General features: G+C 44.2%; 2 protein-coding genes across 8 annotated transcripts in view; one reads left to right on the forward strand and one right to left on the reverse strand.

Annotated features, from left to right (window-relative positions):
* Window positions 1-474: 474 nt before the first annotated feature.
* FANCD2OS (FANCD2 opposite strand) lies at window positions 475-3,927 on the forward strand. Its single transcript, XM_019732681.3, has 3 exons — window positions 475-1,036; window positions 1,268-1,345; window positions 3,121-3,927. The coding sequence occupies exons 1-3, from the start codon at window positions 781-783 to the stop codon at window positions 3,663-3,665; spliced, it is 879 nt and encodes a 292-aa protein (XP_019588240.1). The 5' UTR covers window positions 475-780; the 3' UTR covers window positions 3,666-3,927.
* Window positions 3,928-5,003: 1,076 nt separating this feature from the next.
* The window catches only part of FANCD2 (FA complementation group D2), a 51,126-nt gene continuing 42,972 nt past the window's right edge, over window positions 5,004-13,157 (reverse strand). For all 7 annotated transcript variants that reach the window (XM_088798414.1, XM_074312999.2, XM_088798416.1 and 4 more), the window contains 7 exons: window positions 12,035-12,106; window positions 11,274-11,312; window positions 10,206-10,280; window positions 9,406-9,480; window positions 7,859-8,005; window positions 6,624-6,719; window positions 5,004-5,383 (listed from right to left, as the gene is read on the reverse strand). In XM_088798414.1, coding sequence (XP_088654540.1) covers window positions 5,309-5,383; window positions 6,624-6,719; window positions 7,859-8,005; window positions 9,406-9,480; window positions 10,206-10,280; window positions 11,274-11,312; window positions 12,035-12,106 — 579 coding nt within the window. In that variant the 3' untranslated portion in view covers window positions 5,004-5,308. The remainder of the gene's footprint in view (window positions 5,384-6,623; window positions 6,720-7,858; window positions 8,006-9,405; window positions 9,481-10,205; window positions 10,281-11,273; window positions 11,313-12,034; window positions 12,107-13,157) is intronic.

A 13,157-nucleotide genomic window follows, 5' to 3' on the forward strand; every position in this document is an offset into this window, starting at 1 on the left:
CTTCCCCAAGTACTTACGGCACACTGCCAGGTACTGAGATAACCAGGCAACAGGAGTCAGCTGGGTAGATCTGTCTGCCCTTAGCCTAAGTGATGCTTAGAAACTTGTCAGATCACTCACACTGTGGTGAAAGGGTCAGTTTTTCAGCTTTGTGAGAATGGGCCAGCATCATCTTTCTGGGGGGAAGGGGAACAGGACTTTATTGGGGAACAGTGAGTATTTTCCAGGATTTTTAACAAGTTGTTGTCCTTTCAATCTTAGTTGTGGAGGGCGCAGCTCAGCTCCAGGTCCAGTTGCCTTTGCTAGTTGCAGGGGGCGCAGCCCACCATCCCTTGTGGGACTCCAGGAGTTGAACTGGCAACCTTGTGGTTGAGAGCCCACTGGCCCACGTGGGAATCTAACCGGCAGCCTTCGGAGTTAGGAGCAGGGAGCTCCAACCGTCTGAGCCACCGGTGCGGCGGGCATTATCTTTTTTGAGGTTCAATAGAAGGCAGAGAAAGGTTTTCAGTCAGGAAGTCAATGGAAGACATGTATCTTTCTATTCATAGACGAGCATTTATAAATTCTGTCTCCTTGCACTGGGATTCCAATGCAGCAACAAAAGCCTTCAGAACTCTGGATACCTCAGCCTGAATATCCACTGAGCAGGGTTTAATAAGGACTTTTAACACTAACTACAGGTCCCGGGACTTTTATGCAGATTCCTGACCACAGCGTGCCGATCTTCTGAGACTAGATCAAAGGCACACAACTGTGGAGAGGTGGAGAGAAGGAAGACGAATGGAGGGAACGGGGTTCGAACCCTCATCCCTGAAAGCTGAGTCCTGGACCTGGCGTTCCAAGGAGGGGGTTCCGACTCCAACCCTGACGCCCCCCAGCGGGACACCTCGAGTCCTCCACCCCCACCCCCACGCCATGCGGCTCAGGCTCGGGGTCCTGGGTCACAAAGGCGGTTGCCAGGCGCCCGGTGGAAGAAAGATGCGGCCCGGGAACAGCAGCCGCCACTCTGGAGCGTGCGGCCCGCGGAGTTCGGCAGGTGAGCTCCCAGCCCAGATGGTGGGGCTGGGCCTGGCTCCCACAGCCACCTCCACCTTGGGCAGAGCAGGGCTGCCCCCGCCCCTGGGTAGGGAACTCCGGGGGACAAGCCCCTTCTTCCAGTTGGGAGGGGAAGCTCCCCACACTCCGGGCAGTTTCAGCCCCTAGGGATCGCAGTTCACAGTTCACCAGGACCTCTGCTGCACTTTGACGCTGCCTTCCCCTTTCCCAGGTGGGGACATCGGCGGACCGGTTCCTTGGAACGGGAGGAGCCGTATGAAGGGGAAGACTTTTTGGCCAGGAGAACAAGGTGTTCCCTATCTAGGAGCTATTAGAGCAGCTTGATCAGATTTCCTAGGTTCAACCCCTCTTGGAGTGGATGATGGTGACTTCCTGGGTGGTGGGAATGGCGGTGGACCATCTTTATGTAAACCTTGTGTGAAAGTGGTGGAAAGACCTGGGGTCAGAAGCCCTTCTCATCCCATGTTGGTTCTGTGGAATATTTAGGCTGGACATTTGACATAGCCTTTTACCTCTGGCCCCATTTGCTCTTAGGAGGTGAGTCAGGAAAAGGGTGCTGGGATGAAATACTTCTTTTGGTCATATTCTCACCCTCCACCCACCTTGCCATGGTGATGTACGCTGACCTTGGATGCATGCTCATAGGGTCATGGTCTCCAGCATCAGAAGCCTTTCATAGGCTATTTGGAATAGGTAACTATTCCTTGGGTGTCAGTTTCTCATCCTAAGGCAGCCCAGATAATTGAACATAATATGCAAAGGCCTGCATAGGTCAGGAGAAACACACCAGTTAGAGGAAATCAACAAATCTCCTTTATACTAACCATTGTCTGGGGCAGGTCTGGTTTGAAATGCCACCAATTCTTTTTAAAATGTGAACTTTATCTCACAAATTGTGGTGGAGGTGTCAATTTTTCAGAGCATTTCTTGGGCAATTACTAGATGGGATGGGGTCAGATCTGCTGCTGTTACCTTTTCTGGGAGAAAAGGGGCAGAGAAATAAACTTGGCTGGAAAGAAAAGGAAACTGCTACGGTGCTTCTCCGAAAATAAGACCTAGCTGGACAATTAGCTCTAATGCGTCTTTTGGAGCAAAAATATAAGACCCGGTCTTATTTTACTATGTTTTTTTACTTATATTACTAAAATATTTTACTATAAGATCGGGTCTTATGTAAGACTGGGTCTTATTTTACTAGAAGAACCAGAAAAATCTTTAGAAATTTTTAAAGACTGGTCTTTGGAGACATTTTTTTCCCTCCCAGCCTGTTACAATTCCTCTGAGGTGGTACATAAGTAGCTCAGGGCTCAGACAGCAGCTCGCCTGTGTCAGAAAACAGTTTTTTTAGGGCCAAGAGGAGATTGTTTCCATAATTAAGAATAGTAAAAGCTGTAATTCCTTAAAAGGAACAGCATAATAAGTTCTCAAACTATAAGTGCACTCAGAATCCCCAGAGGGTTTAAGTACAGACTGCAGGGTCCTACCCCCATTTCTGTTTCTATAGGTCTAACGTGGGGCCCAAGAATCTGCATTTCTACATCTCAGATGATGGTGAAAATGTTAGTTCCAGGATCAAAGCTTGAGAACCACTAGTGTAAAGTACATGGGGATTCAGATACCCAAATATTTAGTAAGATGTGGCCTTTCTGAGCTTCTGACCACAAATAATGTCTCCTCATGAAGTGCCAGCAGCTTCTACAACCTCAGGTGTAGATTCTGTCTTTTGCAGTTATCAACACAGCACAGGTCCTAATGGTGAACTGGGATACTCCACTTAGGACACATCCATTTCCTCATCTGTAAAATGGGCTAAAACCTACATTCAGAGGCTTGTAATAAGGTTTAATAGTTTTAGTACACATAGCACTTGCCAGATTCAATACTTGTTACCATTCCCTACTGCCCTTTATAGAATGACTAGTACCCTAACATCGATTGTAATGTGTTCATGGGAACTACAGAGTAAGTTAGTCAATAATGAGACAAAGAGATGTGAATTTGAATGGCGATGCCCTCACCAAAACATTGCCAGGGAAATTCCATGTTCTGATTCCTCTCCTTTAGGACGGTCAATGGCAGGATACCAGCTCTGGTCACCATGGACCCCACTGGACGAGAGTTTCCAATGGCTACGGCATACAACACCCACACCTTCTTCCAAGCACCCTTTTAGGGCTTCCCCCTGCTTCCCACACACCCCTTCTGACCTTGAAGTGCAGCTATGCTTCCAAGAGGTCACTCTAGTTCTAGATAGCCCATTCCTGGAACCTGGGGTGAGTCCCAAGTTACCCTGCCACACATCAGAGCTCCGAACCATAAACAATAAGAAAGGGCTGGTCAGGAAGCCCCAGCCTGTCCGCCTCAGTGGAGTGGATTCCGTCTTTGGCAGGGTCATCACGGCTCAGCCGCCAAAGTGGACGGGGACCTTCCGAGTTTCAGACAAGTCAGCCTTTTGCAAAATCATCAGCCGGGAGCACCAGTGGCCCACTGGACTTAAGGAACCTCAGATTCAGATGACAGTGACCATGTGCAAGCAGATGCTGCGCTCTATCCTCTTGCTGTACGCTACATACAAGAAGTGTACCTTTGCCTTGCAACACTCCAAGTAAAGGGTCCTCGTCTGATTCCCGTTCCTCACACCATGCCCTGTGCTATGTGCCAGAAGCTTACAGAAACCTGTCCGTGTAAAGGAAACTGTGACATTGCCCCCGCCATCTTATTTTTCTGTCAAGTGGTGACAATTCAGGAGTCCCTTTCTTTCCTTCCCCTCCAAAAAAGGGCCAATGACAGAGCAAGGGACAACATCTCCATTGTAAAGTTAAACAACCATTTAAAAGAGAGTCAAACTAGCACTGACATGTACATGTGATAAAGAACCATTAAATAAACCGTATAAACCAATGAGTCTAGTGTGAACTCACTTAAACATTTAAGACCACAGTGAATTGGGGAAACAAAGGAGGGTCAAACAAGATATGGATTTTTGTATACAGGAAGATGAAGGGGTCAAAAACCTATATGTGGGTCAAGGATTAATTTCAAAAACAAAAAACAACCTCCCCCACCAAAACAACAAAGAAACCTAAGCAGCCACACCCTTATACCACCGAGAATACAAAAATGGGTAGAAATATTACCAAATATTAAATAACATTTATAGCTTGGCAAGAAAAAACTTGGTAGCAAGACCGAAATTGGGCTTTTTATTTATTTATTTAATTTTATTAGTTTCAGGTGCACAAGACAAAGCAATACTTAGACGTTTATCATTTATATCCCTCACACTGTGTGAACCCCCCCCACCCACTATCCCTCTGATAGCGCACAGAGCCATTACATTTCCACTGTCTCTATTCCTAATGTTGTACTCTGCTTCCTATAACCATATATATACATATATATACATATATATCTATATATATAAAATTATAGTTGGCATTCATTATTGTTCAGCTTCAGGTGTACAGTGCAGAGATCAGGGAAACTGGGCTTTCTGGCAGAAGACGTGAGAGCTCCCCATTTCAGTTGAACATTCTATTTCTAATAAACTTCAAGTAATTTTGTAGCATCGTTGTAACTAGATTATAGGTTTAACTCAGAATAACATGGAAATAAAATAAACATTACATATACAGAGCTAACATGAGTTTGATAGTACCTTTCCCCATTTTATATCTATATGACAACCAAAGAATTTTAAAAAGCAGCCAAAATATTCCTTTTGTCTTTCTTTGGGCATTGACAAATTTCATCACTCCTCCAAAAAGATCACAACAATCTTCTCATCTCAAGAAAAGATGGTCCTTAGAATAGGAAACGTGACTTTAATTGGTAGAACTGATGTGTTGGCACCAGTCTTCATTATTGCTCTGCTCAAAAGCCAATTCAATTCCATCTAACCCTTGACTAATGAAGGAAATCCAGAAAGAGGAAAAAGATAGCTGAGGCAGAGCTTAAAACAGAATTTATTTGTAAAACTGATACAAACATAACTTCTAACCATAAATTCAAAACTAGCTCCCAAAGCCCAGACTCATGACTACTCTGCAGCATATGCCTAGCACTGCCACGTCTGTCCAAACTGTTAAGATGCTACCTTGGAATTCTGAGCCAGGGTCTTTGATGATGTTAGACAATCTATGAAATTCCCAATTAAAGCCCCCACTTTAAGGACAAAATATGATGCTTCCAGTGAGTAAGGCAGACAATTTCAAATCTCGAACAAAAGAGGGGGCATCATTTTCTCTGCGGTCTAGTCAGTCTTGTCATCACTCTCATCACTATCTTGCTCCTTTTCTCCATCACTTGCTTCACCTTCTTCATCAACCTAAGGGGCAAAGGATAATTAAATATTTTAGGTCATCTGGGTGACCCCATGAACTGAAATACTACCTCAGTATTTAAAATAGTACTATATCCCATTGTCATCCTAATACATTTAATTTAAAAAATAAATAAAATTGCACTGTACTGTTGTTAAAACAAATGATAGGTTTTAAACCATTCACTTGAAAAATGAGTCAAAGGCTCCCTCATTATTATATCATGACCTCTAAGCCAAGACCATGGAGGGAAGCCACTTTGATACTGATTTATGCCATTCTGCAAGTGAACCAAGTTTGCATAATTTTTAAATAAGCCATGGCCCTCTTGCTCTACTGTACATATGTAACATAGGAACAAAGTAGGCATTTAATATAGAATGAAATGTTAAGTTAAAAAATCTTGTGTATCCCAAGAGGAATCCAGTGTAAAATTCACTCAGGTCTGCAACTCTAATCCAGGAGGTTTGCTTAGGAGAAAGTACCAAACTAATACGATATTGGCTGCTTCAATTTTTTTGAGAACAAGATAGAAGTATTCTATACAAATAAAACAGAAGACCATGTAACAAAATAATTTTTCATACTAGGTGATCTTTCTGCATCAGCCTCAAATTGCATTATGGGTAGGCTCCACAGCAAGGGTTCTTAAATCTGAGCTTCTCAGTATCCATAACCCACCTGAATTATAACAAAATTTTATAAACATACACATTTTTCTTTAGCTTTCTTTAAAATTTTGGAAGTATCTGTAATAGCCCAGAAAAGAATAAAGATCCCTACTCTTATTTCAGTCCTCAGTTGTGGCAGCTTCTGATTCTGTGCTCTGGCTTTCACCAAATGTGTTCACATTTCTATTTTATATAGTCAAACAGCATGTTTAAATGGTTTAACTCATTCTTCTCAACACTCAGAGAACATTTTGACCTCTTTTTTTCTCCTCTCTAAAATAATTTTAGATATGAATTCAGGGAAAATAGGAGACTATAATGGAAGGGAATTTTCAACTCTGTAACATATGCCACAACTTGAGATACTTGAGTGATTAAAAGACTGTGCGGGTATTTTTCCTGGGCCTCCACTGAATTCACATAAACACAGAAGCTTTTTTGGAGGGAATGGAGAGAGGCATAGAAGCCTTTGATTATAAACATAAGTGGGGAAAGTTCTGCACTCTCTACCAACTCAGAATACTTCAGGAAATGCAACATCAATGCCATGCTCTGGTGCCTTATGCAGAAATACCTCCATTGCTTTGCTCTTGGAGACCAGGGATGATGTGTCATCCTCACTCTCATCTGCTGTGCTTGCCTGGGAATTCTGGGATATAATCTCTTCACCCTAAATGTGGATGGGCCAAGACAAATGGTGGGTTATAATGATCACATTTGGGGCCTCAAGGGGGAGAAAGGCTTAGTTTACAGGCAATAAATACAAAGGAAGATATTTCAGTCATTTAAACATGGTTAAACATGGGCACTAAACTGTGATCCAGCATCTAGCGAAGTGATAATCAACCCAAGATTTCTGAGATGCATGTGGTTTTGATACAATATGTAGTTTTCACAAAAAGTGCTTTTTTTGTATTCTAATATCATATTAGATTTTACAAGGCCAGATTGTATTGATACTCAATTAAAGTGAAGACAGCTCTAAAATTTCTCAAATACCTTAAGGTATATGAGCACTCTAACACACCAACCACGAATGGCCATTTAGTGGACACTGAAGTGGTTTAAGAACATCAACTTGAGAACAGGATTGTCTGGACTCAAACTTTGGCTCTACTCATTGCTGAAATGACTTTAGCTAAGTTACTTAACCTCTCTGAGCTTCAATTTCTCATGGAAACAAAAGTATCTACCTCGTAAGGTTGATGCCACAAAAAGAAGCTAATTCTCTGGGGTGCTATTCTTTTCATATATGATTATAAAATGCAGGTATTGTAAACATGAGTAAAAAGGGCCTGGACACTAGTTGAAAAATGCTATCACTCCAAAGCAGTACTATAAACAACACAAGATTTCAGCCAGTTAATCAGACAACTGAAGACCTTAGAAATGTTCACTTGTTAAAATTTAGCCAGAGAATAATTTCAGGAATAAGACAGACTGCTTTAGGAAAAAACCCAAAACAAGTTTGTTCATGTACAAAAATGGTGTTATAAATCTACCCTCGGTAAGACTTAAAAGTGCCCCTCTGGCTGATGGGAGAGGTTTTATTAATCTGGCTCCTCTATCTCTGAGGCCTTGTTTGTATCAGTGGCACATTTAGGCCTTTGCTGGCTGGGCTAACGGGTACAGTCCGTAACCAGGGCCCATAGGCAATGTACCCTAACTTTAAGAGCTAAATGGCCCAGACTTAAGAGAAGAGCAGACTTACTGAGAGGGCAGGGCTCAGGTGACCTCCCTTACATACCTTCCAAGGCTCTCAAAAAGAATAGGAGTAGGAGATTATTGCTGGTAGGGCCCCAGGCTCACCTGCAAGTCCCGGTTTTTGAGATTGCCCAACCAGAAAGCTTCCCTGCAATTGTTGAGGATGAGCATGGCTTTCACTCTGCAAACTAACAGCTCCAGGGTCTTTTTGAGCAAAGGCACATGTTCGGTGAGTTTCATATCCTGGTGAATCTGAATGGAAAGAAATGCATCTAGCTCTTCTGGGTTTATCATCATGCTTCCACATTTCCTACACAGAAACTTTTGCACTCCTGACATATTGAACCTGTATAAAAGCATACACTCTGCTAGTACAGGCCAGAGAAACGTTCCATCAAACAGCAGCAGTTTGGCAGAGTGTTCTGAAGAGAATGGCAGCTGTCCTTCAAGCTCAGAGAGCCTAGAAAACACCATCAACTCCTCTAGGTCCTTCTTCATAACCTCTTACTGACCAGTGAGCGATCGATTTACCTAAAATATTCTTGAACATACATTATACCAATATTAAGCAACAGAGTAGCTGTCTAGTTGAAAGTCCCTAAAATTCCACAGTTCAGCACCTTATAAAGTTAGAAGCAGGGAAGGAAGGAAGTAATAGGAACTGGATTCAAGAATCATTTGGTTTGCAAGTGACTAAAGAACTCTATGGTTCTGTGCTCCTTTAGACAAAAGCTTCAACTGTAAGCTTCAAGTAGAAAAGTCCTTTACTGCTAAAATGTTCTCACAAGAGACAGATGCGTTCCTTTACAAGTAAGGAGTACAGCTGACAAGCTCTAAAGATAGCTACTTTTAGAACCACCTCGTCTCCAGCAGTCATCACTTACATAATACTCCTCCTACCCAGTGTACTTTGTAGCAATCACACTTCCACCACCATTCCATATTACTCACCAAAGGAAATAGGGCTATGGAGTTTGAGTCAAATTTCAGATGCAGAAACACCCCTCTAAATGATTGAGGGATCTTAACCAGCCCCTAAGGATTTGACCACTTTGAATAAACTGCCTGTCATGCAGGGTGTCATACGGGGTCTCTGGTCCTGCTCCCCACATAAGAACGCAGGACATGGCGAGGCCAAAAAGGAACGCCCACAGAGCTACAGATAGGGGAGTCACACCACTATAGTCTCGCTGGCGGCTGGGTTGGAGACACAGGAAGCAGGAGCCACACAATCCGCAACCTGCCCTCCATTTCTCTGCCAACCAACCTCACTTGCTAACTATAACCTGCCGTGCTAACTGCAATCCTCGCTTGCTAGCTCAGCCACCATCTTCTTGCTAGCCCCCATTTGCTGCTAGCGTAGCCACGGCAGTTATATTAGTGGCCAATGGCTCACTGGTTACAGCTGACGGCCATCCAATCACAGTTGATGGCCATTTACTACCCGAGTGAGCACCTTTCCATGTGAGAGCGACAGCCTGGAAACTGCACTCCTCGCTCTGTCCCCACACTGTCTTCGGACAGACGCAGTCCCCGAAATAAAGGCTGAAGAAGGGTATAAAAAGGAAGGAATTGAAGCCTGTGTATCTCCCGATCGCAACTGTTGATTAAGCCCACAGGCAGGCTGGTGATATGACCTATTTCCCTCTTACCTTGGAATGCCCACACAGGTGCTGAAGCAGCCTCGTGTTCAACTGGAAGGTTTCCAGTAAGCTCAGAACATCTTCCTATAGCCAACAAAATTCATAAACGCCACATGAAATACTCTCATTTTATTTTAGATGCCAGATATCCTTGTAATCAAAGGCTCCAAAGAGGATAAATCTAGCTGATTCCAGTTGTATATCAATAAGCAACTTCATCTGGCCCCCAAATAGGAGAAGTGCTGGCTAGCTGTCTTCCCCCTTCTCTTGATGGGTTATAAAGGACCAAGCAAATATTGTGAGAGTGTTGTGCAAAGTTTAACTTGCTAAATATGTGTAAGAAATAATCTTTGTGTCTATCCTTATTTCACCACTTTACCTCTGGATCCCACTTGGCTATAAAAAAACTCTCAAGACTGCCCATTATAACAGGAAAGGTTTATGACACCAGTGATTTTTCAAATTATTCCTGACAGTAGACCTAGAGCCTCACAAAGGAATAAGCAAACACACTGATGCATGAGGTCCTGGAAGTGCAGCAACACAATAAAATCAAGCTAAAAGGAAAAACCACCCCCCAGTAGTAGAAGTCGAAGGAAAGGTGGGTTTGAACCAGAGTGGGTCTGAGGAGTTCAGCCTACACTGGAATTTTCAATTCTAAATGGGCATCTCTGAAGTAGACCAAAGGTGCCCAAGTAGAACTGTGGCCCAGAACCCGGGTAAGGGGGCTGCCCCCACACCTACCCAGCCCAGGAGTCACCATGGACATATCTTCTGAACAACTGCACAAAGCATGTCTTTGCTCTTACCCGGTGTTTTCTAAAACTGAAGTCTAGGAGTGGCATACACTGCTTCAGAAATGCTTCCACAAACAGACGCCCATACTGAAAAAGAGAAGAGAGACAGGGGTGACGACCTCCAGCTGAGGGGTTTCACCTGAGAGGCCCTGCGTGAGGCAGCAGAGCATCACCCTGCCCAGGAGTAGAGTTTCTTATTTTTGTATATAAAACATAAATTGGGATGGGACCAAAGGTTAATTTGGAGAATGTAGCTTAATGTAAAAACTAAGTGGGCCTGCTAACTAAGCCCAGAATTAGGCAGATTCACCTGCCCTAGACACAGCCAAGGCAGGGGCCTTGCTCAGCTTAAGAATGAGGGCACAGAAGAACAGATGGGAACCCCAGCACCCTGAGGATGACTTACTCCCAAGAGGAAAAAATTGGGTAGAGCCAAGAAAGTGCATGTCCAACTGCCAAATCTACCAACCACATAAATCACTCCCCCTACTCACCCATCTCCCACACTAGCACCAGGGTGGAGTGAATAAAAAGGTAGAGAGAGGCCAGAAGATAAGAATGGGGTGATATCCACTTGGAAGGAACCACAAGTGGGGAAGAAGCATTCTCCCGTAACATTCACTAGCGCTTAACGCATTGTGTATACCATTAAATGTAGGGCTAATCTAGGCTACTCCCATGGGAGAGGAGTTCAGTAGTTAATGAGGATAGTAGCTCCCACATTCATGAGGCCACCAATGGGCTTTAAAAAGAATCATGCGCTCCTCATTCCTCCCTGTTGCCCGCGAAGGAATGGTAGGAACTGACTACTGCTCCTGAAGTCAGATGCCCTGAAACCACTCCTCCTAATTCTAAGACTCAAACCAAAAGTTTTCAGACTCATAGGAAAACTGGCTTCTCTAGTTATCCAACTAGTATAGGAAAATGTACCCACTGTCTTTCCTCAACTACCACCAGTTAGCACAGATTCGGGAAACTGTGGCTTGTGGGCAAGGTGTTAAGCAAGTCCTCCCAGCTGAGGCCCTCTCTAGAGAGAGCCAGAGGAGAATAACACTAACGAGGGCCCGGTTAGTCTCTCACCTTCAAACATACATGCAGAACAGGACGGCTATCAAACACCTGGAGGGAGAAGAAACCAAAGTTGAGGTCTGCTCCTTTGAACACCCCAGCCTCTTTCTCATTGTACAAAGCACAGCTCTCAGTGTTGCAGAGAATTCTAAAATGAAGGCCCGTCAATAGTTAAATTAATTACAAAGCAGAATAATCATCACAATTAAAGTTCAAGGAAAGGAAGAGGGCAGCAAAGAGGAACAAGAAACTGATTCCAACTGGGGATGTTAAGATGGCATTGCAGAGGTCCAAAACCTCCATCGGAAGCCTTAGGAAAGAGAGGAGTAGAGGCAGAGAATGACAGAGGAGAAAACGACATTCTCAGCTGGGGGAACAGCCTGAGCAAAACCATGGAGTGGCTCAGAGCACAGAGTGTACTTGAGGGATAAAGAAGGCACTCAGGGTTGGCAGAGGGAGACAGTGGAGCATGTGCCCAGTCACAGAGGAGCCAAGGTGAGCTGAGAGAGTGGGGGAATGATGTGTGGAAGGAGCCATCTCCTAGTAAGTACTGTGACACAGATGACAAGGAGGAAGGGACAGAAGGAAAAAGACACTGCCCGGGGCACGAAGGGGTTATCCAGGATGGGTAGGGGCACAAGGGGAAAAGATGGGGAGAGCAGGTCCCCAAGGAAGGGCGAGGAGAGGAGCAGGGAGAGTCCATTTAGGAAACCAGGACTCTTGTTGGTTCTGCAGTCAGCCAATGCGACGGGTCAAGGAGCCTTCACTTTCACCTTTATCAGGTTGATGAGGATACTGAAGTCTCGAACTGCCATGTTCCAGTAGAGGAGCTTCTCTTCATGAATCTGCAAACAGCCAAATACACAAGCACCTCTGAATCAAGCCAAGAACATCTCTTACTGTACTCCTCCTAATTACACAGTTATTCAGAGATTTAAGCCAATTAGCCTCCTAAAGAGATGTGGCACCTAGTGTTCCCCCAAGATGGTTCTGAGGCCTGTGTATACATGAAAACATTCGGGTACCTTACAGAGACTAATAAGATGACTTCTCTTCAGTAATTTCCAAGTAGGAATAAGCCTCGATTGGCCATCTGCTCCCTGTGACTTCTCTGATTCCCTACGCTAGCCTGAGCTCTCAGCGGTCTTAGCTCTGGTTAGCAGGCTACCCAGGCTCGGTACCACCACATCTCAAAGAGGCTTGCTCATCTCATGCCAGCTCACAAGCAGCACTCTGCCGGGCACAGGAAGCTGCAAACAAGGAGATTTTTACCCGAGCCAGGGTCTATGGAGCAGTCCAGGCTTCTCTCTGGGAGGGAGCCAGGCAAAACAGAGCCCAAGCCTTACCTCCAACTAGAGGGAAAGGAAATTAAGCCAGGAGCTTTTTGAAAAAAAAAAAAAAAAAATCCTGGATCTCAGTAAATCAAGGACATAGTTTAGAAAAAACCCTAGACCAAAGGAATTGAAGATTCAGCAGCTTTAAAAAACAGCAGGTCCTCAAATAACATTGTTTCGTTCAATATCGTTTTGTTATAATGAGGGGAAAAAAATCTATTCATCTTATTCATGGCTGGGACCACAGTCTTGTGTAGAGTTTGTCTGAGTAGGTTTTCTCTCCAGGTACTTTGGTTTGCAGCCACATGCCAACGGTGAGCACTGTAGGGTAACTGGCATGTCTACCATCCCAGTTTGATGAGAGAGAGAGAGCAAGAGAGAGAGAGAGAGAGAGAGAGAGAGAGAGAGTTTGTGTGTGTGTGTATGGAAGGGCATCCTGTTCAGGGAGGGTTCCCACCCACCCTGAGCTGCTGAAATAGGCTACAGACACCTGTAACCCTGAACTAGAACAGGCGGGTTAGAAAATAATCATCTTATTTGTTTTTATTAATCTTTCTTAAAT

The sequence above is a fragment of the Rhinolophus sinicus genome, chromosome 5 (assembly GCF_057876585.1).
Source record: "Rhinolophus sinicus isolate RSI-liver-muscle chromosome 5, RSI-T2T, whole genome shotgun sequence".
In the NCBI taxonomy this organism is placed as follows: domain Eukaryota; kingdom Metazoa; phylum Chordata; class Mammalia; order Chiroptera; family Rhinolophidae; genus Rhinolophus; species Rhinolophus sinicus.

Excerpts from the sequence above, each read along its gene's own strand:
- FANCD2OS (XM_019732681.3), top strand. The coding sequence starts at position 781 with ATGGAGGGAACGGGGTTCGAACCCTCATCCCTGAAAGCTGAGTCCTGG. Across the intron at positions 1,037-1,267 it reads CGGCCCGCGGAGTTCGGCAG|GTGGGGACATCGGCGGACCG; the intron begins GTGAGCTCCCAG and ends CCCCTTTCCCAG. Across the intron at positions 1,346-3,120 it reads TTTTTGGCCAGGAGAACAAG|GACGGTCAATGGCAGGATAC; the intron begins GTGTTCCCTATC and ends CCTCTCCTTTAG.